Genomic DNA, 24,287 nt, shown 5'->3' with positions numbered 1-24,287 from the left:
ATTTGAGATTCGTGAAATATTTTGATAAGCTGCATCAATAATCTGAGCAATCTAGAGTATAATTAGATCGAAACTAGCACACCCTGGCACAATCAATAATTCAATTCAGTTCTAACTTCAGCTCTCCAGAAGCAGTTCATGACAGTAACATATTGTGGTTCAAAATTCGTCACACAAAAGTGAAAGATAATTTTACGAAATTAAATTTTTCTCATTATTGCATATTAACGCGTTATTGTTGATATTAGAAAAAACAGAATGGAAGAAAAATATTTTATCTGGGACGAAATCTACGAAGGCCTCGTTTTGTCAGGGTAGGTATACAAACAATTTATCGAATTAGTGAAAATGTACCTTCGCGTATCTCGGTGAAATTTGTTTTTTTCAGACCATCCAAGACCGAGGATGAGAAAAAGAAAGACAGTAGGACAAAATCGCAGGTCACAGAAGCGAAAATTTATTGCCCTCATAAACGTCTAATTTTCAATTTCAAAGAGACGCTCAACTTCTCCGAACAGGTTAATAAATTTTTTTAACGCTTTCTCTGTAGTATAAAAAAGTTTCAAGTAAGTTTGCGCTCTTAATTGGCACGAAAACAACCGGAGAAATAGCATAGAAGAAGTTCAAAGTATATAATTATTCTATACAGCTCTGAAATGCGCGCCAAAAACATGAAACGTACAACTTTTTACTTTCTACATAATTGCATGCTGCAACATTAATGTTCCCCGTTTTACCGAAATTTACTTATAGGTATTCACATACATACATGGATAAAATATGAAAAAATAGTCCCTGTTCTTCCTGTCAATTATATAGACCAAGTTCCGCAAGTACTACCTCCGCCCCCAGTCATCCCCGGATGTGATCCTGCTCCAGGATGTCAAGGATCTAGTCCTGTATCTACTATCATCTCCATCTAGCCTGGAACTGATCGGTTTTCTGCACCTACCGATCGTCGACCGATTTCTGCGCGCCCTGATCCTCTACCTGCAGCACTACCTGACTACCTGGTCCGAACTCGGAGCAAAACGTGCCGCAACGGCAAAAAGAGCTTCGAATCCCCTTGCCGGAGGTACCAGGGTCCAACGCGCCGAGGAGATGCGCGCGCTGAGGTGCCTCCTCGCCAGGGAGTATACCGATCTCCTGATGGGCTGTCAAAGCGACGCCAGGAGGTACCATCACGCCGGAGGCGGCGTCGCGTCCTTCGCCCAGAGCAATCCTGAGAAGGACCTCAGGATCTACGAGGGACTAATCCAGTTCGCGCATAGGGTCGCCTGGATCGCCTTGGAGCGCAAGCAAAAGGAACTGATCGGTATTATGCGGCCATAGTTTTAGTTTCGAAAAATCAGCTCGATTATTCCGTGCGCAAAAGTCATTAATTCTGCATCATTGCTCTTATTCTGCGTTATCGCTCTCGTCAGAAGTGGAAATGCATCGGCTGTTTAGAAGCGAGTCGTTCAACACTGCTAAAAGAAAGTGCGGTGAAAGCTGCTGGGAAGTACCGGAGGACGAGCGCTGGATACTCTACGGACCGCGGATGCCTGCGCGGCGGAAAATTCGCAGCAACTCTCCGCTGCCCCACGAGATTCTCTACACCGATTGCGACTACCGTATCTTGTCCGTCGGTAATTATAATATTGTATTCACCTGATACATAGTAAATTTTAAAAATACACAGCGCTGCAAAAGCACCGTTCTTTTTATTTCTTCTTCTTAAGTTATAAATGAGCAAATAATGTACAACTTTACTGTCGAGCTTGTTTTTGTGTAACATAGTTTTATTTTCATAACAAATGATTCCAGCGTTTCGTTGCATCGATTTTGCCTAATAAAGGCTGCTAATATATATAATTTTGCTGTAATCACAATCACACAACATTGTATAACGATTTGTTTAATGTAGCTTTCACGAACGACGAGTCTCGCGATCCTCAAATTACGTATCTGCAGAACGCGCTCCTTGCCAGAGAAGAGGATCTGCCGCGACTGGGAATCAAGGTGGGAATTTTGGGCTTTCCTCGGACGGACTTTGATATATTGCTGATACCTCAGACAAGCGAGGACGACCTGCAGGCGATGCTCGACGACGCGCCAGTCGAAGACGTCGAGGTGAGATTTTTTTTGTAATTATAAATGGGCCAAGCAAACGAGACTTGCTAGAAATTTATGCAGTTCTTACGCATTCGTTAAACGCCAGGCTAATACGCTCGATAGCATCGGTGATATGTATTCAAAGCGATGAAAGATAATGGCGAATGTCTAAAAGATAATAATCTCCAGTGTCTAATTGAAAAATAAGCCGTATAAAGAAGGAGAACATTTAGTCCACAATTCTTGACAGTTATAAATGTTCGCATTGAATTGAATTCAAATGCAAGACTCGCAGAAAATAAATGTTTGTTCCACAGAAAGCCGACGACTATGAAACGCTGATGCCTTCCTGCGGCCCTGATCCAGAGTCGACGAAGCCGTTCCCTCTGGATAGATCCAGTCCGCGCTGCGTAGGCGACGAGAAAATTCGTAACGACAGCAGAAAAAAGTGGATGATGCGCGAGCTGATGCGTGCCTCCTCTAATTACGCAGAGGTCCAATCCATATCGATAGCGAACTGATGACAAAGACACGCAGGGATATTGTGATGAGATACAAAATTGAATTGTTTTCTCTGTTATATTTTTGTTTGTTTTTCTGTAAAAAATTTATTTGCGTCACGACTGCGTTTCTCGGATGTACGTTGTTATAAAGATTTGTCTAAATATTTCTATATCTGTTATTCTTGTTATTCACTCTGTTTAGTGATAAACAATTGGGATACTGTGAGAAATTAATGAAAGGGCGTAAACAAATGTATAGATAATGTACAATTGGACATTCGCCTGTGAGCACTTCTAGCTTAGGAAATAATTTAAATAAATTAATAATAAAAAAGAAAACGAAAAATACTGACGTGACAAATGGAACTACTTGTAAGTGCGGTGTATATTGTCGCGTACTATATAAAAAAATACTAACGTGTATGATTTTTGTTATTATAGCGCGAGGGACTAAATACAAAAGTAAGCACTAGAAGCGATGTAAAAAATACGCTTATAATATAATTGGTATACAGCCTGATGAGAATGGTAATAATGATAAATATTTTACAAGGGTGTACACGTTACAGTATTTGTCCGGTGGAAAAATAATTTCGTTGCTTCTCCACCGCAGATTACCTACGCTTGTACCTATGGATCTAAACGTAATGAATCTCTAGACTCTTTTGTTTTCCCGTTAAATTACAAGTAAACTCTAGCGCATTTAATTACACCCCAATGTGGGGAACTTTCTTTTTTGTCATTCAGTTGCAGAACTATTATTTTTTATGATCAAGACCATTTCTTTTTCTATAAAGCTTAAGTAAAATTTTAGTTTGCCATTTAAATTTCCGAAACTTTGCGAATTCATTGCATACGTTACGACGATTCTCAAGTGTTTACAATTGTTTGTCTCCTGGTCAGTCTAAATAAAATATTTTTTTCTGCTTTATACAAGCACTGATTGTTTTGGTTAGTATCATGCCAGATCTTATTTTAAATGTATATCTTTTACAAATCTACATACAAACTTTACCGACCAAGTTGACTGAAATAAATAGTTTAATACTATTATATTATCTTTATCGAATAACTTTAATTCATGAAAAATTCAACTGCGAATAAAGACAATAAGAAGGCTTGATATTTTTTAATTTAAATGTACCCGTTTTATACACAAAGTAATCGATTTGTAATTACAAAAGTGTTTTTTTTGCACTTACAAACAAACTTCCCTGTTATAGTTTTTCAATTTAATTAGTTTGTTCGCCGCTAAAAATTATAATTATGTAATTAGGATTTTTAATAATTTTGATGGTGTTTTTTTTATAAAAAATTCGTAGCATGTTTATTACAACAAAAAATCGAAGGTACCTTTTACGTGTTTTTTTCGCATTTCGTCTATACTGAACAAAGTGCGATTTAGTAGGTCTACCACTTTACACTTGTACAAGTGCCTGTGTGAATATAAATTGAAAAACAAAAGGATCAATTACAATCTATTCGGATTATGCAATATTTTACACGCGATTATACACACAACATTACAAGACGATAAATAGTAATTTTATCGTGTGATTCAATTAATTTTCTAATCTCTGCACAAGAGACGTAATATAAACATATCATTTCGAATTTAAGTGAACAATAATATACAAGTAAAAACTATATATAGCACATACTGAACTAATCATTCAAACGTATCCGTAACCGGATCCTTTTGTTTTCAAAGAACTAAATTTTTCGCCTATTTATATTTTCTCCAGTTCATTTAAAATTGTGTTACACGCAGTTTCCATTTGTTTTTATTTTGCTGTTTCTTAAATTTTGTTCCTACGAAGTTGTAATGCTTGTTTATAATAAGCACATATGAATACTCAATGACGCTTACACAAGAATCTGTACATGCTTGGCAACCAGCTAGTGACTCGCACTGTGCCCACATATCATTGTTTCACACTTCATTTTACTCTCAAAAGACTCATACAGCTCTCAAGACTGAAAAATCGTCCATACTCTTTCTTACGATATACAAAACGTACTCTTATGTGCATACAGCATCCTTTCTCACCTAATGGCTATAGACAAAATATGAGAGAACGAACGGACTCAGTTTCGTTTCACACTACATTATGTTTTTTCTTTAATAAGACTCGAATCTACTGCCGTTAAAACTATAGGAGTTCATGGGGGTTGAAAATGCTCAACCGATCCTTAGTGTTAATAATTACAATGCTATAATAGTTTATCCTCGTATTCGGCCAGAAATAATGAGCTTAGATCCTCGCCCGACAGCCCGCCCACGCGCTCGTTTACCGTTTTTTGTTCATTTTTTTCTTTTATACAAATTATAGAGACCAGCCCGACGTTATTACAGAATACCACGATGCTTTTTTATACCACATTTAGAGTGTTCTTCTAGGTCAAAGAAGACATAAACGAAAAAATCATATTTCTTTTTTGTAAAACCATTTTGACTATGTAACGACCATCAAATTAAATAATCGAGTGCGAGTGTAATACGCAACAATATTCATAATACCTACACATGAACGTGCGCGTGTACACGTGATACCTATAAAAAAGGACAACAATCTCAACGCTACAGCAGTGATAAGCTATGGTCCTGCTTCTCGACGCTCTAAGAAAGGAACACGTGCTTTGCTGTCTTAGCGTCGATCGTTTACTGAGGCGGTGGGGGCTACGAGGCTATATCCGACATGAGCTGGGCAAGTAAAGCTGGCTCTAGGAGCCCATGCGTCTGGCCCATGCGCTCCAGGTTCCTCACGTCCTTGTCGAAAGCTTCGACCGCCCGTTCAAGCTCTTCTTCCTCCTCGCGCGATGGCTCGTAGTCACCGTTTCTGCCTTCTACAAAATTGAAGAAACAAGCGTAATGAAAAGTGAAACACAGGGGTTGCGTCTGGCTCGTCGCCTTGAGAAACAGCAATAAATTGACCATCAAATTAAGAAACACAATCAATTTATCGAATCTCAAAGCGACGGCCATCAGGACATCAAGGAGACTCGCGCTATTACCGATGAACAAGTCATTGAAAGCGTCTGCCGGCAGATTATTGAGTACGTTCTCAAAGTCATGCTCGGAGGTGTGATCCAGTGAGGCGAAGACCTCGTGGTCGTCGAGTTCGACCTTGAGCCCGGGACCGAGGCCCAAGGAGCCGATGTCCAAGCCAAGATTGCCAAGGTTCGTTATGGCATTGGGCGCTATGTGTGGTGGTACCGCGTTCAGATTGTTCAGCGTCTTGGTGTGGATCTCGTTTGCCGAGGCGATTATGGGACTCGTGAAGTGGTTCTCGTCAGGCACCATCAGCTGGTGATGTGGGTGTGTTACGGCCGCCGCCGCAGGGATTGCCACCGGAGTCATCATCGGAGGGACCTGCTGCACTGGGACCGATACCGTCATTGGCGACAGGACTGGTACAGCTGTTGCCTTGACGTCCAGCTTCCCGCCGCTATTGCTGCCGCCGGAGGGTGGCCTCTTGCGTTTCTTCGGTCTGGACTTGGATTTGCTGGGCCTCGGACTCGTCGCCGTTGTCGTCGGGATAGCAGTTGTTGGGACGACATGTTGCGCTGCACAAGGCGTAGCTGGCGAACTGGGCTTCTTGCTGCGCGCCTTCTTTGGTTTTGACTCCTGAGCTCGACGATGGTAGTTGTCCCGCTTTCTCGCGTGTTCCGGACAAAGCGGCAACTCGTGCGCCACGTCAAACACGGGGATGCAACATTGAGTGTTGTCGCTGAACTTAGCCGTGCAGTGTTCGAACAATAGCTGGTCACTGTTGAGCATGATATGGCGCGAACAGTGCCGGGTGCAGGGAAGCGAGTTCTGTTGACAGCCGTCCGCTCCACAGGGCCCACCGACCACCAAGGGACCATCCGTGATCTTGTTACCTGTTCTCGAGTCACTGAGTATCCGGGCTGTCGTCGTAGGGTCTCGAATTGCGGCTGCCAAAAGAACTCGTGTCTTGTGCTTCAGGTTGGATTTCATCTCCTCATCCTCTGTCTGGAGCTGGTGCAGCTGCCGCTGAAGCTGAGAGTGCAGTTGAGCTAGTCGATTAGTTCTGGCTGAGGAAGCTTCCAACTCCCCAGCATACCAGTGACGCTGATATGTCTGAAGTTCATCTGCACTGGATTCACTGTCCGATATCTCTTCGCCAGCTCTTGGATAGTACTGAAGCGTGTGGTCCCTACATTTACGTTTTTCTTTTAATCGTTGTAAGTTTATTAGATGCCTCTGTTTTTGCTGTAAGGCATATTGATGAGCTTGATGCAAATGCTTGACTGCACTGCTGTCTACATCTGAACCTGGTTCTGTTTTGAACCCAGCATTTGGTGTAGGCTCTGTTTTGATTTTTGTCTTCAAACATTTACCTTTTGACTTGTTCCTGTTCGTGTTTGGAATTTTCGAGTTTTTTGGAGCTATCAACTTTATGTTTTTGCCACCTGTTGATACAACAAACGGCTGCTCGGTATCGTTAAACACGTATGGATCTACACCTTTCTGCGTGTCTGAACTTTGAAGGTGAGAAAGTTTGAAGCGATCGGAAAATTTTAATTTATTGTCCATGCTTGGCTGCTTTGAGTTTAGGATCTTCATTGGTTGATACTTTTCTTGACCTTTGCGATAACTGCATAATAAAACTCTTCAAACTCCTTTTCTACTGAGCCAGATTTCATCGAAGGCAGTTACAGATATATTCGTTATTCTCATACTGCTAGAATCTGTTGTCAATCTCAAATTACTTGTACAATAGACTGCTCAAAATAGATTTCATGTTTTTGCACTTGCGGTATTCAACTTTTACATCTCTAAAGTGGACAATATAAACGATACCTCCTACTTATTTATAAATCCTGCGTATCCGCAACTGTTCTGACTACTTATTTGTATGCTGAGGTATTTACTCGACAAAATGCTTGCATCTGCAACCAGGCAATCAGTTTGTAAATAACTTTTCATAGTTGCACTCGTTCACTCAAATTATCTTCTTAAAAGTAGAAGCAAAGTCTTTGTTCTCTTGTTTACTCCAAAGATTTTAGCATGTTTATCAACAGTACTGGTCCAATACTCGATCAACCAACACAATCCATCTCTCACTTGGCCCCTCAGTCCAGCTCTAAAACAAGGCAATCGCAGGTTTCGACAGTGAGCATTACGCAGTTCTCTTCGAACACAGCACTGAGAAAAACTCGCGGAGAAAATCGTATGCACACACAGTAGCACTCTTTGGATCAGAATCCCATGGTTTCCAGGCTTGAACACTGCTGACAAGACGAAAAATACGCAATGTAGTTCAGACTCTGCGTTGGGTTGCGATTTACAGGTTATGTCGTCCTTGTTTTTTGACAACTGCGCTGGCTGGCAGCAGCTCGACTCGGGCCTCGACTCGGGGTCGTCGTGGAGACTTCGCAGCTCGGGTGGCCCTCGTAGATGCCGAGGGCGCGGAGGGGTTAGAAAATTTTTTTGCAACGACACTCTCACGCAAAAGCGAGTAAGAGAGAGAGGCCCGCTCTGTCGGTCAGCCTTGTCAATCGTCCGTCTCTCTCTTCCTCGCAGCAGCGCTCCTATACGATACGTCCGTGTGTATTTATCTTGCGTCGCTGTGTGCGAGCGCGCTCTATACGAACATCGACGTATTTCTTCGTACTACCTATCACTGACTGTGGCGCGTGTGTAACATGTATATCTGTATATTGTATATACATATATACACACACATATATATGTATATATAGCTAGCGTAGGAAGCGTATAATATTCCTGATCAGCAACTTTCTCCCCCTCTCTCGTCGGTGTAATATGCGTCTCGGGCTCTCTATGTATACATATGTATAGATATATATGGCATTCTCAAGCCCTGCGCGAATACGTCCGACGATGACTTTGAGAGCAACGATCACGCCGTGCCCGGAATATAACTGGCGCGATTTCCTCGATCGAGGCAGAGAGATATGCAGCAGCAGCAGTAGCGCGCGACGTCCTCACTTGGGGTCGCGCACACACAACATTCAACATTCAACGTCAATAATAACATTAGAGAGAGTCGTGCACACACACACACACACACACACACAAAGACAAGGCCTAACCCGTAACCGTAACGTAAACGTAAGCCAGTCACGCTGCCACGCAGGCCAGCGCGCTCTTGCTCTCGTATGCATGTGTGGGTGTGCGCAAGCACCGAAGTACAAGCACACGGACACGAATTATCCCTATATATATGTGAGACAGTATTGGTGAGCTATCGACATTGCTTTTGTAGTGGTGAGCTGTTGGAGAGGCGGGTCCCGCGTCCGCGCGCCGTGAACGTGACTGTAGCGTCTGTAGCTGTGGCTGTGTCTACATTGGCGCTCTTGGCTCGCGCTTGGCGCTCTGCGCGCACCGAGTATCTCTGATGTAAAGTACTAGGACCAAGCGGCCAACCTCTTAATTCTTACGCTACTAACTTCTAAACACTACTGCATCATACTTATCGTCTGCTATTTTCGCTATTGCAGTTTGGAAAATATAACCTCTTGTTAAATTTTTTGCTGGGTAGTAAGTAAATAGTTGACCTTTATGAGGTAAATAAAAAAAATACAGTCTTTTGATCAAAAAGTGTAAGCAATGCGTCCAGATCTTCTGTTTTATTTTGAAGTAGGCTGGTATCTACTTTATTGTATGTCTTTAATAATTAGACGAAGAAAAGCAACAGTTTTCCGAAGGTGGTGGACTAAACCACATTTGAGAGAAAATATTCGACAAGCATATGGAGCTTATTCGACAATTTTTTTGTATTTTAAACTTGAATTTCATATTTTCATCTATTTTCACCTATTTTCATCATAAATATTCAATATACTATTTTCAAAAAATTTTAATTTTCAAAAGCATTTAGAGATTGGCCACTTGGTTCTAGTACTTTACAGAGGCGTTCGGTGCGCGCAGAGCGCCAAGCGCGAGCCAAGAGCGCCAATGTAGACACAGCCACTCGCCCTCGCGCGCACGCGCCGCAGCCGAGAGATCGTACCGTGCGGTGTATTTTACACGCTATAAATGTTCTACACGAACAACAACTTCTTCTTTACCAGGTAATTTATGGAATAACGTGAATTTTCTCGCTGGCAAGCCAGCGTTAATTTTACAAAATCGCCATACGACAAAGTAACGGTCACATTTATAACCTATACCGACTTGTACTTTTTTCGTTTTCTCACCTCCTTCGAGTCATTATAACGAGTTTAGATTTTGGAGAAGTTCGCGCGTAAGAATTGATACCAATTGATATACATTCTCTCTTATCTAAAAGAAATATTTGTTATCTATTTATAAGCATTCCTATTAAAAAAGCTTTATGTGGCCCTTTTTTATTATACAATATAATTATGATTCTTGCCAACAAGTTCTTTTGAATAATATTGTTATGTTAATATGAAAAATCAAATATCTTCTGTGAGCTGTCTTTGTTCTCAATCTTTCAACAACTTGTTGAAACCTGTTATATTCAACATCCAAACTGTGGAATACATTTATATTATCATTAAGTTAAAATAGTTGCTATATTGAATTAGTATATTGACCGACAAATACTTATTGCATTTGATATTTGTTTGAAATCGGTATACTTTATTAATAAAATAGGTACATACATGGCAAAGTTATCAGCTTCATACTGTATTCTATGTATCAACTCTTTACAAGTAAAAAATGCTCTAGATGTCCCATACCATATTATATTATACCCATATTTATAAAACGTCGATTCTCCATGCAATAAGTTACTCAACATTTTTTTACAATCAAGTCTGTATGATAATACAAATGATTGCCTGTTACAACGAAATTCTCGTTGTAAAATGTAGCAAAGATTATATAACCTCACTTTCTCGGGCAATTTTAAATCAGATCGATACATATACATACACACACATTTATCAAGTATATAATATTTCAAATGTAGGCTCTCAATTTTCGATTCGGATACCCTCGTTGCAAAATGACTCGAGGTCTTGTTATTTTATCAATGTTTTATATATTGTCATTGGCATATATTTGCGCATAGTTAGATTGTTTTATTATTACCAGAGATAGTAAACTTACAGTATGTAATATAATAGCGATAATTACATGAAAATCTATCGCTTTATAATGTGTTCATTTAATTCATTTTTTTCTATATTAATTTATAATAAAAAAATATATGTTTTTATTATAATGATTTACTATTTATACAGCCTCATTTAAAAACTTTGATAAATTTGTTTTATTTTTACAACTTGACATTATTATTCGCCACTCTATTTACTTTTACGCATACTTCTTTAAGTTGGTGGAAGGCGAATGTGTAGAATAATTTTTTAAAAACTCTATTCTATCGACTGAAGTATTCAGTCGGTATTGTAGAAAAAAATTCCTTATATTTTACTACCTATAGATGACGCCCATAGCATTGAACCTACTAATTGATATTGTCATGTAAAATAGGGCAATGTAAAGTACTTAAAGCCAATAAAATTAAACAAAACATAATTGATATTGTAACCATCGAATGTTTATTTTCTATTCCGTTTTTGACAACACATTTTTAAACCTAAATAACTCAACTCAATAGCTTATTAGTGTCACTAACAATTATGGCAATAAACTTTATTAACTTAAAATGCTACCATGGCAGAATATTGGCCAGTGACTGGTCAACACTGGTTACAATTCGATCAGGTTAAATTTGTATGAATCGCGTTAGTTTCTAGTTGTATATTTATGATAATAAAAGAATTGTATGATCACTAAACCATCTTTTACCAGGTGTAAATTATAATTTCGTTTATATTGTAGATAGTAAAATAAATAAACAAAATAAATAATGAATCTTAATCATAAAGGATAAAGGAGTGTTGAAGTGTACAGAAAAAAGACACATTCAAAATTCTGGCCTATTACTGATTTATTTGCTTTATCTGTGATCAAAATATAAAATTCCATTATGTAGATATTTTTGGATCTGATTATTTTCAGCAGCTTTAGACATATTTCTTTAAAATATATATTGCTGGAATTTATGATTTATTGTAATTTTTTAATTTTTTTTTTTTTTTTTTCATAATGACTAGCATACAATTATTTTTATAGTACACACACGATAAATAAAATTCACAACCAAACATCACGCGCACACAGTATACATTAAATATGCTGAAATACACAAATTTTTCTGACAGCGTAAAAATGCAAGATATTATTTATGCAAATTGTACTTTAAATTTTCATAAAAAATAAGAAAATTGTTCATCTATATTCAAATATTTCGAAATACACTTGCATTTTCACTCTATTGTACATATAAACACTCAGGAATAAATACATAATATATAAATTACTTAATAATAACGTACGTGTAATCTAAATAAATGATGATTACAGACATATAGATAAATATAAAATTGATGAAAGTTATAATAATCTAAACGAAACGTTTTCGTGATAAAATCTGAAACGCAGATTCAATCTTTAATTAATGATGAATGATAGTCCTAATTCTAAAAGTAGACTATGGTTAAATTTAATTTGACTTACATTCACAATGAAATTTTCTTTTCGTTGTGCACGTAAATGACTACTAAAAGTGGCTCTGATCACTTTTTAAGTACACACATGAGATATCATATTTTAGAGACTAGGGTTTTATCCATGGATTGAGATCAGATACTTTACTAAGCTGTCTAAAACCTAATTGACAAGTTATATTTAAAAAAGTTAAAAACAAATTTTTTTTTATGACTAGATTTTTAATTTTTTTTTTTTCCATTAAAGTTGGAAAGACGAGCTGTTCAAGTTGTTATCCATGGATCTTGTGACTAGAGGACACTCTTTTATATAATATATTTTCATATATTACTCTGACTTACAACTATGACTAGGCAGTACTTTTTGTCTTATTCTTCACAAAGTAATCAGGTCAATGCCTTTAATCTTTACTTCTGAAATCTTTACTGTAAAAACTATAGCCGGTTTATTGTCATTTAAGTATAAATTAATTATAAACTAAGCGACTAGAGTATTTTTAATCTAAGCTTAAACATAATCTGACTAGGTTTTATCTTCGTTCTTTTGACTTTCAGCGTGATTGGGTAGATATAAATAAACTAATAGTACTGTGGGCAGGTTCGCTCGAATCTCCTGAAACGACACTCTGAATGACTATGGTATACATACCCGACAAAAAATGAAACTTCAGCACAGCCTCCTAATACTAATACGGGATTCTAATACAAATTTACGTACATGATTAGATTATATTTACGGAAAGACGGTTGGCCTGATTTGTGAATGAAACGGTAATGCCGAAACTGTCCTCAACAATTCAGACGCGAGACGTCTTCGTTTTAGATTTGAATTTCCGCCTGCGCATTGCGAACATTTTTAAACAAAGACGCATCGCGAATAGAATTTTTCGATGAACTTTCGGACTTATGAACTAATAATCAGTTAAGTTTTCTCTCTTTTGTGTAGCTGCCTTTTTGAGCATTCGTAAGAAGGAATCGATAAGAATATGAACATTTAAGACGAGTAATAGAATTTATGTTGTACTTAGATGACTAGACTCGAAAGTGATATGACGTCATAAATAGGCACTTGGTGCTTTTTTGGCATGACTGCAAAATTCACCGAATGAATTTAATTGGTAATTTTTCGATTGTTTCAATGATTAGAATTGATTTTGTAAATTAGTCGATTGCATTTTGCACCGAAATAAAATATTTGTTTATAAGCTTTTTAAAAGTGTATATGTTTTTATAAATTTTGTTTTTATTTTCATAATTTAGTAATCCAAGTGTATAATTCATTTCGGTGAATTAGTATACAAGTTACGATTGCAGATTAGTTTATTTACTGGCACATTTCCCACAGTGTTAAAAATTAAACGTATGCTTAAATTAAAAGAGACTAGAAGTAATTCATTTGATTTATTTAAGAATTAAAATTAAACTTAACCCTGATAATACTGAGAATTTTCTCGGTACATGCGAGATCATTGAAAAACTTAGCCTACTTTATATTTGGTTCGTGATCTGTATGGCAGCTTATTCACGGGCAGTGTCAGCTAGTTGTAATAATTTTTAATGAAAAATTAATGTCAAATCAAAATTATATATTCACACATTAATACTAGGTCTATACATTTATGATAAATACTTTTTTCTCTGATATTAATTTATTTTGGCTATTCAAAATAAAAATTAAATTTTTTAAGCATTTTTTAAAGATTTAAATAAAAACAATTGCATATGAAGGGTGGCCTGCATGAAAACTCATTTAATGATGAATGAATTTTTAAGGTTTTTTAAAATTAATTTGACAAAAATTTCAAATCCATCGAGAGTGGCGAAAATTTTGTTGACTAGAAAACACTATCAAGTAATGACTAGACTTTTTTTAAACTATATGACTAGAATTTTTTAAATTTTGGTCTTTCTAAACTAATGGATAGAGATTAAGTACTATAGGAATGTTTTGGTATGGAATGATATGTTAATCAAAATTATAATTAAGGTATGCCTATGTAATTAAATGCAATGTAATTATATGTACGTAATTAAATTATAGAAATATACCTACATACGTACGCTTATGGAACTAAAAACGGCCCTGTTGAAACTTACATTTATCTAAATTCAATTTTTGCTTACCTCCCAATGTTAAACTAAAATTATTTATGGCTCCATTAGAATAGTTTTTTCCAATATCTGACTAGAAGAAGACTAGATTTTTTGTTTTCCTCTTGACTAGAGATTCATAATTTTTAGTGAAATTTTGAAATGACTAGAATGAAAATTAATATATAGTAAAAGACTAGACTGTTGACTCCATTATATGACTAGATACCTTTGCCAATAACTAAGTTACACTTTTTTCCCATTTCTGCGTCAATAACTCTACATAGACTGATTAGTCGCGTGAACTTACAAACTAATCTCACTAATGGATCCTTATATCTTAATTCGTTGCTCGCGCTTACATCGACGATCGATAATTAGTCAGTCTCGTGAGTAAATTTTTAAAAATCGAGCGAACCGCCAAAAGTATCCAATACATAATTTGTGTTATCCCGAATTATAATTTGAGAAATTAAAAAATTGCTTAAAACTGATGTTGTTATCCCCGGAGTTTCACCTGTGAGTGTAGCATAGACCAAGCGGGCAAGTGTTCACTTTTTGAATCGACAATGTTCCTTCCTCGATGTTGACAGCCTAGCGTTGTGGGACTCTTCAGTGACGATATCTTCTATTGGTGCTTTAGCGAAGTGAAATAAATTTTCTTATTAAATTGATGTATCTTCATTATGCTAAAGATAGATCCTTGAATGTTGAATTCTGAAGCGATGATCAAAATAATTAAGTTGAATTACTAGTAACATCTTGATGTTTGTAAGTGAATTTTGAAGCAATTTTGTTGGCCTTGTTTATCAAATCAGCTCCCGTGATAAGTGAAGTTCCAAATTCACTCACCTGCCACAGTGCGTATGTGAATGCTCGCTATTTTGCAGTGTTATCGTTGCTTTTATCTTCGTTGAATTGTAACTGCGATCTTCGATTGACTAGATTGTATCGTTGAATCAATTTGCTTAATGACTAGAATAAGTTGTTTCACCTGAAGAGTCGGGTCTTCATTATCGATCCTCACGTCGACATTGACAAATCCACGACCGCCGAGAGCGTATAGATACGAAAAATAAATTGTACTCTCTTCATCAGTACTCCATGCGCATCTCCGCTATATACAGTGCCATCCACTCCTGCTCTTCATATGTACAAACTGGACCTCTCGCTCCTCTGCTCACGCTCAAGGCCATCAAAGTATGTTGTATGTACAGAAAAACTTGCCCCATTCTTGTTCTTGAACGTGTTCCTCTCCCTCGGTCGATCTCTCCCAGTTTCAGTGGGCCGAAGTTCTTGTCTTCCTCTTTCCAGAATGACTTCCAATCTATCAGGGCACGAAAGTGGGGTTAGAAAGTCGCGTGGCAGCTCTCAAGCCCCTGGAGCCTTCGTCATCCGGCGGGCAGAAACACTGGGGTTGGCCTCGAGCGTTGTGTCGACGAGTCCATGGTGGTAGTGCGGCTCGTCGGCGACTTCAATCGGCGGCGAAGACCGACTGTCTCAGTCGCGTGACCCCCCGAGAGTGCCGGCCGGCTTCGGGCCTGCATGTGTCTCCGAGGGCCACGCAAGCGCACACACGCTCGCCTGGTCGCAGACTAACTACCCCACGAGTCGGCGAGTGGCAGCGTGGCTCGCGATGCCATCCCCACCCCTGCCGGCACGCGTCCCCTTCCCCCACCGCTGCGCTTGCCCCTCCGTTACGCCTTCCCCGTTCGATTGGCCCGGCGCTTTCCCCACCACTTGGGGCGCGTCGGGATTGGAGAACGACGCTCGCGAGCAACCTCCTGCGACCGCGAAGTTTTTGGACGAGTGCGCACCGCTGGTGAACGGCACGCGTGCCGTGATTCGAATATGCATTTGAAAGCTCGACGATTTCGTCGGCTGCCCACGCGCGCAGGCGATGTTTTGACGGTTGGTTAATTAAACACGCTTCACGGCCCACAGCGCGCGCGACTACCGTTCTATACATATATCGCGCGCTGCTCGGCGGCTCCCGTTTGCACCTTTGCTTTTTCGCTCTTTTGTGTGCCGCTGGCTCGTTGGGATGGCTCGTCGCATTGTAATGCTCACACTTGGCAAAGAGAGCGCGAAGCGTGCGTGGGCACGGATGAATGGATTGCCGAGCGCGTTCGTTGTAACGGACCGCGACACATATGTATATAGGCTAACGGACTTTTGGCGAACGTTTGGTACTGTCGATATTGATGGTGGGGGCGTTGGAATGTATTATTTGACGAATGTAATTAATTGGCTGTAGCGCTGTAAACGTGAAATCGCATTTTTCGATGGTTATATACAGATCATTTAATGATATAAATATTGTTCTTACGATACGTCATGCTATTAGTGAAGAATATAACAAGCGTAGATAATTATATACTTTTTCATCCCCTAAACGCTGGTAAATAGGTACGGTGAATAACAAATGTACATACATAGGACCCGAATACGTAGTTGTTGTCATCGCTTAGTACTTGCACTCTCTTTGTTAAACGGATTTTTCGTTTTCATCTTCGTATTTTTAATATAGATTACTTTTATCCAATCCAAACGCCCGATCACGTATAAAGTATAATAAGAAAAATTGATGTATGCATAAAGGGGTTGCTGTCGAATCGAAACCCTTAACCCCTACATACAAGCCAAAAATGTAATTGAAGTAATTCTTCCGAGTGACAGGCTGACCGCGCATGCATTCGTAGAACGCTTCGCGCAGCAACCCTTTCGTGCGCGCAATAAGTACAACCAACATCATGCTCGCACACGGCTCCAGATTACTTACTCGCCTATGTATCTCAATTGTAAATGGCATATGAGGCGCGCAGCTCTCCGGTATATATACTTATATCTATATACATCTGCATATTCATATACAAGCCATAGGATGTATAAGGGCGCGTGCGTGTACATAGCTGACCCATACGGACAGATATACATATATAGCTGCGCGTATTTCAATTGCAGTAGCCGGACAACATTATATGCGCGCGCGATATCTGACCCCTGGTATATTAAAGTCTTGTAAAAACAAATCGCTCGACTGGATTCGGCAAATATTGCAGGCTGGACCTTTAATTAGATTCGAACCCGCCGATATATATATATATATATATATATATATATATATATATATATATATATATATATATATATATATATATATATATATATATATATATATATATATATATATATATATATATATATATAATGTGATAAAAAGAATATAGTATATGCATGCGCGCAGTCTATAATATAACCGGACAAATTCGCGTGTGTGCGACAGAAGGTGGAGGACTGCGTATACTTATGTATACATTTTGCAACGTCGCGCACATAGTAGTATTAGTAATAGTGCGTCTTGTGCACTGTACGTACTAAGGGTGCATACATTTTCCGTAGCGATGCGCAGACCATAGCCAGACTGTGCATACGCAAATATTTTCGCCGTATAGAGTAAAAGACGCGAGACTACACACATCAGAAGCTTCACTTTGCGTCTGTATGCTATATATCTATGTTGTGTACAGGGGGATGTAAGTTGCGCGCCCTATACCGCCGGCGCGTTTTTGCGCGCATTATGTATAGTTGCGAGCTGGGGGGGGGGGAGGGAGAGAGAGCAACAACAATGCGCGAGTATAGCGTGTATATATATATATATATATATATATATATATATAGTTCGAGGGAGATACGTACGCACACACGCGCTACATAGGAATTGAACGTTCGGGTACGTTATATAAATATAGGTATACAGGGTGGACGAAAAGTGCGCGACATAAGGTTCGCGCGATCAACGCGTGTGGGCGCATACAGATGTAGGGAGAGAGAAAGATTCCTCTGCGCGAGCTACGGCGCATATATCTTTTCGTCTGTGTGTGTGTGTGTGTGTGTGTGTGTGTGTGTGTGTGTGTGTCTATATATATATATATATATATATATATATATATATATATATATATATATATATATATATATATATATATATATATATATATATATATATATATATACTAGTGGGGCTCCGCCCCCCTGCTCGCTTCGCTCGCCAACCCCCTATTGTAGTTTCTGTGTGATTTTATCTTCAAAATTTTATTTTCATGAACTGATAATTATGTTCTGGATGGTTGAAAATGATCGATCTTATTGTATAAGAAAACCTGTTACTGGAAGTAAAAGTATTGTTTAACATTGAACTTCTACTATTAATGGCATTTAAAATAGTTTTAGCTAGTTTTTGAAGTTTTCTGACGCTTGAAATTCATCATTTGAATTTATATATATATATTTTTTTAAAATTAATTTTAATTTTTTTTAATGTTCTTAATGTTTAAATCTTTGTGCCGCAAAAGGCATCTATAAAATGATAGACTTTTCGAGTTGCGCGCCATTGGGAGACGTGAGGTGATCCTGAAAATTAAATTATTTGGAAAACTGTCTCTTTATTCTGTCTCTCTAGTTCTGTCTGACTACTCATATTACCTGAAAATTCATCGAGGTCTTTGATCTCGCTTATCTTGTCCATTTTGTTGTTTATTCAATCAGTGAATCATCTATAATGATTATACTTTATGATGGTTCTTTGAGTTCTTTGAACTCAATTATTCCCTAACTTATTTACACGTTATTAATAATTAACTTTAATCTTATAACTTAAATAAAATTAGAGATCTTCAATATCTGGTTCTCTTGGAACTGATACTTCTTACCTTAACCTAAACCTTAATTCTATTTAATATTATCCAATTTAAATCTATTTAATCATAATATGTTATAAATTTGTATTTAATTGGACTGTTAATGCGGCCTTATTTTACTACGCAATAGCGTTGTGAAAGTATGACGGTCTCAAGCCCGATAACGCAGAGAGCAGTCATGTTATTTGGTGGGGGGGTGGTGGGGGGGCCAGGCGGGGGGGGTGGTGGGGGGCGATGGGGGGGGGTGGTGGGGGGGTTTTTGAGATTTTCGAAAATAACAGAAAAATGAAAGAATTTTACGTGTTTTGGTGGGGGGGCCAAGGTGGGGGGGTGGTGGAGGGGTGGTGGGGGGGGGGGGGGGGGGGGGGGTAGTGGGGGGGGGGGGGTGGGGGGGAGTCTTGCCAAAATGACTATATAATATAGGAAGATATATATATATATATATATATATATATATATATACACACGACGAGAGACTCTTTTTATGCAATCAGGCGCGAGATTTCGGGGCTTAAAGCTTTGAGAATCAACGATATATATATATATATATATATATATATATATATATATAAGAATTTGTTTGGTACAGGGGTGGATCCGTATTATATACGCGGTTTTGCCTGATTGCGTGAACGACTGTGTATAGCGAAAAAGTTTGCTGGAGTAATGTAATATTTCGCGGTGTAGTTGATCATCTATATGTAAGACGTGGGTTCGAGTACAGCTGGTTTGTTGGTGGTCATAGATGGTCGTGTGCGCGCCCGGGTATATAATATATGCATATAATATTTTCTTCTTCGTATGTATTCATTGTTCGAGTTTGTTATACCGGGAAAAACACGACCGTGGGCTAAATAATGAGTGTTGTCGAACGCTAATGTGATATTGGTTGCTGAATATTCAAGGCGATTCGCGTATGTATAATAATTTACGATGACGATTGGATTCTCGTTATTGGAAAGAAGTCAACTCGCAAATCCATCAACCTCCTTTTGAATTTTGATTAAAATTTACTCCAGAGAGACAAGCGCGGGTACCTCTGTACGTCAATCGATCACTCATTTATTTGGGTCGAAGAAAAGCCCATCCCTTATATCTTCACCGCTTGATACGTCGCCGCAAAAGACTGGTCCACAAATCCACCTCGCAACATCCCCGCGGCCGCGAACAAATTATCTTCAAAGCCCCTTAAAGAGAAAATAAAGTCAGCGCACTCCGTCGAACAACCCATACTTATACACACAGATACATAAGAATCAATACCAAATCAAGCCTTTGCGCCATAAAATTCTTCACAGCAAAAGACTGCGTCTAAATAGCCCAACAGACACTCCGTCGTCGTTCCCCCCCGAGCGTTTATCAGTCTCGCAAGCCGTGTGTATCGAAACTTGGTCGCGGCGGCCGATGCACAGAGTGCGTATTACCCCCCTCGGACGTCACCTTCGGATTGGACACGCGTCGGAAACGGAACGGCACGCGCCGCGAATCCGCATCTGCTTTGGTGGTGATGCAGTCTTTCCCCTTCGATATATAGCTGCTTTCGGTGCATCGCGTCGTCCTCGTCGTCGTCGTCGTCGTTTCTCCCCTAAATCCCCGGAGCAAATGGAGCGTCGCGATTCGATGGCTAATAAAATTCATGGCCCCCGTGCAGATGCCCCTGCGTCCTGCAGTGGTTCATTGTCGATATATACAAGGCCTCGATAGCATTCGAAATTCCGCGAGTTTCCATCGAGATACATCAGAGGTGGGCTTTCATAGCCGCAGCAGTATAGAGTGTAGTTGGCGGATCGTAATGAGGAGTTTAATGTGGCTTTGTGCGGGGGTTGCTCAGCTGCAGCAGGGGATATACGATTGAATTGTTGCCAGGCTAAACGACGCGTCGGCGGTGATTAATGCGTCGGTATATCGATTCCGCAAGTGCGACGTACGGTCTGCTGATTGGTTTGATATTGTTATGCGTAGCAATAGTTATATAGGTTACGTTGATCCGTTTCATCTTCTTTGTTCTATATCGAAAAAATCGAAATATATATGTATAGGATCACATATATATAGTATCACATATGTATAGTGCTCCGTTATTCCAATAGCGTGTACAATGTTTGTTTCATTGTTTGGCCAATTATTATTAGCATTATCAAACAGTTGATTCGATGACACTAGAAAAAACGAACCAGGGCATCAGCTGCGGCGCCTGCTATAGGTTCGCGCGGAAAAGTAACCTTCGCGGTACAGCATTAAACGTATAACAATTGCGTTGCAGAGCGAGCCCGAAGATGGCTGTACATATGGGGAATTGTACGGGAAAAATGCCATTTTCTGGTTGGAGAAACCGAAAAATAAAACAAATGTTGGGGCACACTCCCGCAACTTTTTTTCTTATTGTACATGTTTAGAACCATGCAAAACCACGTTGCAACATCGAAAAAGTGAGTGCCTTGAGACACTGTTTTCTATAGGCCCTTCAAATTCGTCGAAAAATATCCATTGTTGAACGGCATGTACCTAACGGATTAAGGCACAAACAGAAAATGTATTACGGTAGGCAGAGAGTACGATGATGGGCCTAGAAAACAGCGTCACAAGGCACTTTTTCTTTGTGTTTTTCGGTTTCTCCAACCAGAAAATGGCATTTTTCCCGTATAATTCCCCATATACATAGATACTGCACATCTCGCGAAACATAAAAGGATGAAAGCCAGAGTACGACATGCGGGCGTAGGAATTGCCATTCACGAGTCGCATTTTTCGACTTTCAGGTGCAATGCCGACATCCATAGGGGCTTCGCGACCAAGGCTTCTATAGACTATACTGCGCGTCGCGTCGCTCGGCCCTAATAACCGATTCCGTCGTCGCGCTATAATGAGGTCATTAAGTCGCGAATTTCTATTGGATCGCAACGAGCGAGTGCTTCTGACGGCTCGCGTGTCGCTCTTGTTTCTCTGAAATTTCGTACTGAAAAAATACATAAATTTGCCTTAATGTTGTATCAAAGAGCATTCGTATAAAACGTTTTATCTAAAGCGTTTCTCTCCCTCTCGTTCATCTATAGCCCATCAGACACCTCGATACAGCCCGCTTCCATTACATGCGTCCGGTTTTTCGGGGTCAGCGGCGCTGCAGAGATAAATGTCGGCCGATCACGCCCACGCGGTAATTATCTCGCGCCTCTGCATGCGCGCACACACCACTGCCGGGCAGATGTGCCCCTTCGACCGGGCTGTTAAACCTTACGATCGGACATACATCATACCGACGGCGCCTCTTCTCTCTCTCTCTCTCTCTCTCTCTCTCTCTCTCTATCTCCTTTTTCTTTCTGAGGAGCACGTGGTCGCCGCGCGCCGTTATATATATATACCAAGGTATTTTATCGTTCGTTGTCTGCTGCCCTAATTGATCGGAACTACTTCGTTTAATGCGGGACGTTTTATAAACACGAGGACTGTGTAATTGTATAGTGTCCTTCTTCGTAGAGTTTTATCACGATAGCTCTGCAGCTTTTTTGTGAATTAGTAATATAATAAAAATCAGTAACTATACTGTGAAACGGGCCTTTTTCAACTAACTATCATCAGACGACAAATAGAACGCCTTCAAGATGGAGGGATCGAAACTTTTAGATAGGAATACCAATGTTGCATTATGTATACATGATTTAGTGCAAATGGATTAGACGCAAGAACATCAAGAAAAACAGGCGTAAAATTCCTGACAATCACGGCATCGAGATAACGGAGCGCAGACACACAGCCGAAAAAACACATAGCTGCGGAGAAGACACGCGAGCCCATAACTTCCGGTGCCTTTCATACACATATACATACGAACCCGTAAAGGCAAGTCGCGCGTTGTACGGTTTAATTAGCTAAGTAGCCGGCCGATTACGGCGCACTTTCTTACAATAAAACGGCCCCCGTGTGACTCGTCGAACCGTATACGAAAACATTGCGGTCACGCTAGTAGAGGAAATGGAAATTAGCGCTATCGATACATGCGATGCTCTGCATTCGTACGCGGTATAATTTTTTAATTAAACACATCAGAGCCAGCTTTATACGATAGATAAAGAGAAAGCGGCCTGGAACGTCGGCTGCGGTTGAACTGTTTAAAAGGACTCTATAGAGAGGAAGAGACCCTTTCGAAATTTGATCCCGGAGGAGCTCCTTAGGAAGACACCCCCTCGAACCGCGCCGCCACCTGGCGATCGCGATCCATTTCTTTGGCAAGTCACTCTCCAAGGTGTAACGGACCGCGTTTCGGCCCGCCTCTCGTTATATACCTCTCACTGCACGCAGAAGAGCTATAGCCTGATGCACAGGGCGCGTGGCGGATGGCACGTGCCCCCGTATATATATATATACACACATGCGCACGCACACACACGCACACACACACACGCATATGTGTGCGCTCTTGTAATGTTTGAATCGAATGGCTGAGGTATATGCATCTTCGACAGCTTGTAAGCAAACACAGCTGCCGCGACAGCGGCTCGATTTTCAAGAGAAGTCTGCAGCGGCCGCTGCTGCTGCTGCTGCGGAGATGCATCAGGTTGTTGTGTGCGGGTGCGATGCGCAGGAATTTTCGTGTCGCTTGTGTTGGTTGTTTAAATTGTAAATTTTAATTCGAAACAAGCTTATCGTCTGTACCGCGTAATTTTAATTTTCACGCAGCGCACACACACACACACACACACATATGCGTCAATCGAAATTGATAAGTCTTTGTTCAGAAGCAGCAACTCACCCATCGCGCGTCGAACAAAACCGACGTACCGAATCGAATTTCCCCGCAAAGGAGTCACACACGTGCCGATAGCCAAATCGATTTCATCTCCCGATGTTAATATGCCAAGCACGATAAAAAGTCGAATCGCGCGCTTCGAAACCGTTCCATCCGTCCAGTCATCCCCTTCGCGCATCTGCCCACTCTTTATACTCGCTCTTTACACGCGCTCTAAAGTATCTCCGCCGCTGGCCACGTGTCAATGGGAGAAAAAACCCTCTACATAGTCTGCGCATCGTCTTATTCCCAGTTTTTTGTGAGTCCCCGGGAGAAAGACAAAAAAGAGAGAAAGTGGTCGAGTCACTATAGGCATATAGTATATAGACACAGTGGTGTAGAGTTTCGAGAGCTAGACACGCGTTGCATTATAAATACAGCCGCTGCACTACTTCGGTGTATCTGTATCACACTGAGGGCGAAAAGAGAAGGATGTATACACGTTTGCTGCGAAAGCGCGCGCGTGTACTGTTATATGTATGTATAATTGCTCGCGGCAGGGGCGATTGCAAGAAAGAGGAGGTATTATCGTCTAGACCGATGTGATGCGAAGGAGAAAAATTATACAAGAGAGCTGGG

General features: G+C 40.0%; 2 protein-coding genes across 2 annotated transcripts; one reads left to right on the top strand and one right to left on the bottom strand.

Annotated features, from left to right (window-relative positions):
• The first annotated feature begins 99 nt into the window (after positions 1 to 99).
• On the top strand, positions 100 to 2,767 carry LOC100679972 (protein phosphatase 1 regulatory subunit 36-like). Its single transcript, XM_003426868.5, has 7 exons — positions 100 to 179; positions 249 to 314; positions 389 to 518; positions 820 to 1,315; positions 1,425 to 1,628; positions 1,907 to 2,112; positions 2,412 to 2,767. The coding sequence occupies exons 1-7, from the start codon at positions 139 to 141 to the stop codon at positions 2,613 to 2,615; spliced, it is 1,347 nt and encodes a 448-aa protein (XP_003426916.2). The 5' UTR covers positions 100 to 138; the 3' UTR covers positions 2,616 to 2,767.
• LOC100678412 (INO80 complex subunit D) lies at positions 2,536 to 8,734 on the bottom strand. Its single transcript, XM_003426853.5, has 2 exons — positions 5,613 to 8,734; positions 2,536 to 5,444 (listed from the first exon to the last, which is right to left on the bottom strand). Exons 1-2 carry the CDS (start codon positions 7,186 to 7,188, stop codon positions 5,278 to 5,280), a joined length of 1,743 nt encoding a protein of 580 aa, XP_003426901.1. The 5' UTR covers positions 7,189 to 8,734; the 3' UTR covers positions 2,536 to 5,277.
• Positions 8,735 to 24,287: the final 15,553 nt, after the last annotated feature.

The sequence above is a fragment of the Nasonia vitripennis genome, chromosome 4, assembly GCF_009193385.2.
Source record: "Nasonia vitripennis strain AsymCx chromosome 4, Nvit_psr_1.1, whole genome shotgun sequence".
Lineage (NCBI taxonomy): Eukaryota > Metazoa > Arthropoda > Insecta > Hymenoptera > Pteromalidae > Nasonia > Nasonia vitripennis.
Note: the sequence above shows the minus strand (reverse complement) of the source record. Positions and strands in the feature narration are given on the sequence as shown.

What these genes read in the sequence shown, in the direction of transcription:
- LOC100678412 (XM_003426853.5), bottom strand. Translation starts at nt 7,188, where the DNA reads ATGAAGATCCTAAACTCAAAGCAGCCAAGCATGGACAATAAATTAAAA. An exon ending in TTTCAATGACTTGTTCATCG is followed by an intron (nt 5,445 to 5,612) that starts GTAATAGCGCGA and finishes TCAATTTTGTAG; the next exon opens with AAGGCAGAAACGGTGACTAC.
- LOC100679972 (XM_003426868.5), top strand. Translation starts at nt 139, where the DNA reads ATGACAGTAACATATTGTGGTTCAAAATTCGTCACACAAAA. An exon ending in GAAGGCCTCGTTTTGTCAGG is followed by an intron (nt 315 to 388) that starts GTAGGTATACAA and finishes TGTTTTTTTCAG; the next exon opens with ACCATCCAAGACCGAGGATG. An exon ending in CTACCGTATCTTGTCCGTCG is followed by an intron (nt 1,629 to 1,906) that starts GTAATTATAATA and finishes TGTTTAATGTAG; the next exon opens with CTTTCACGAACGACGAGTCT.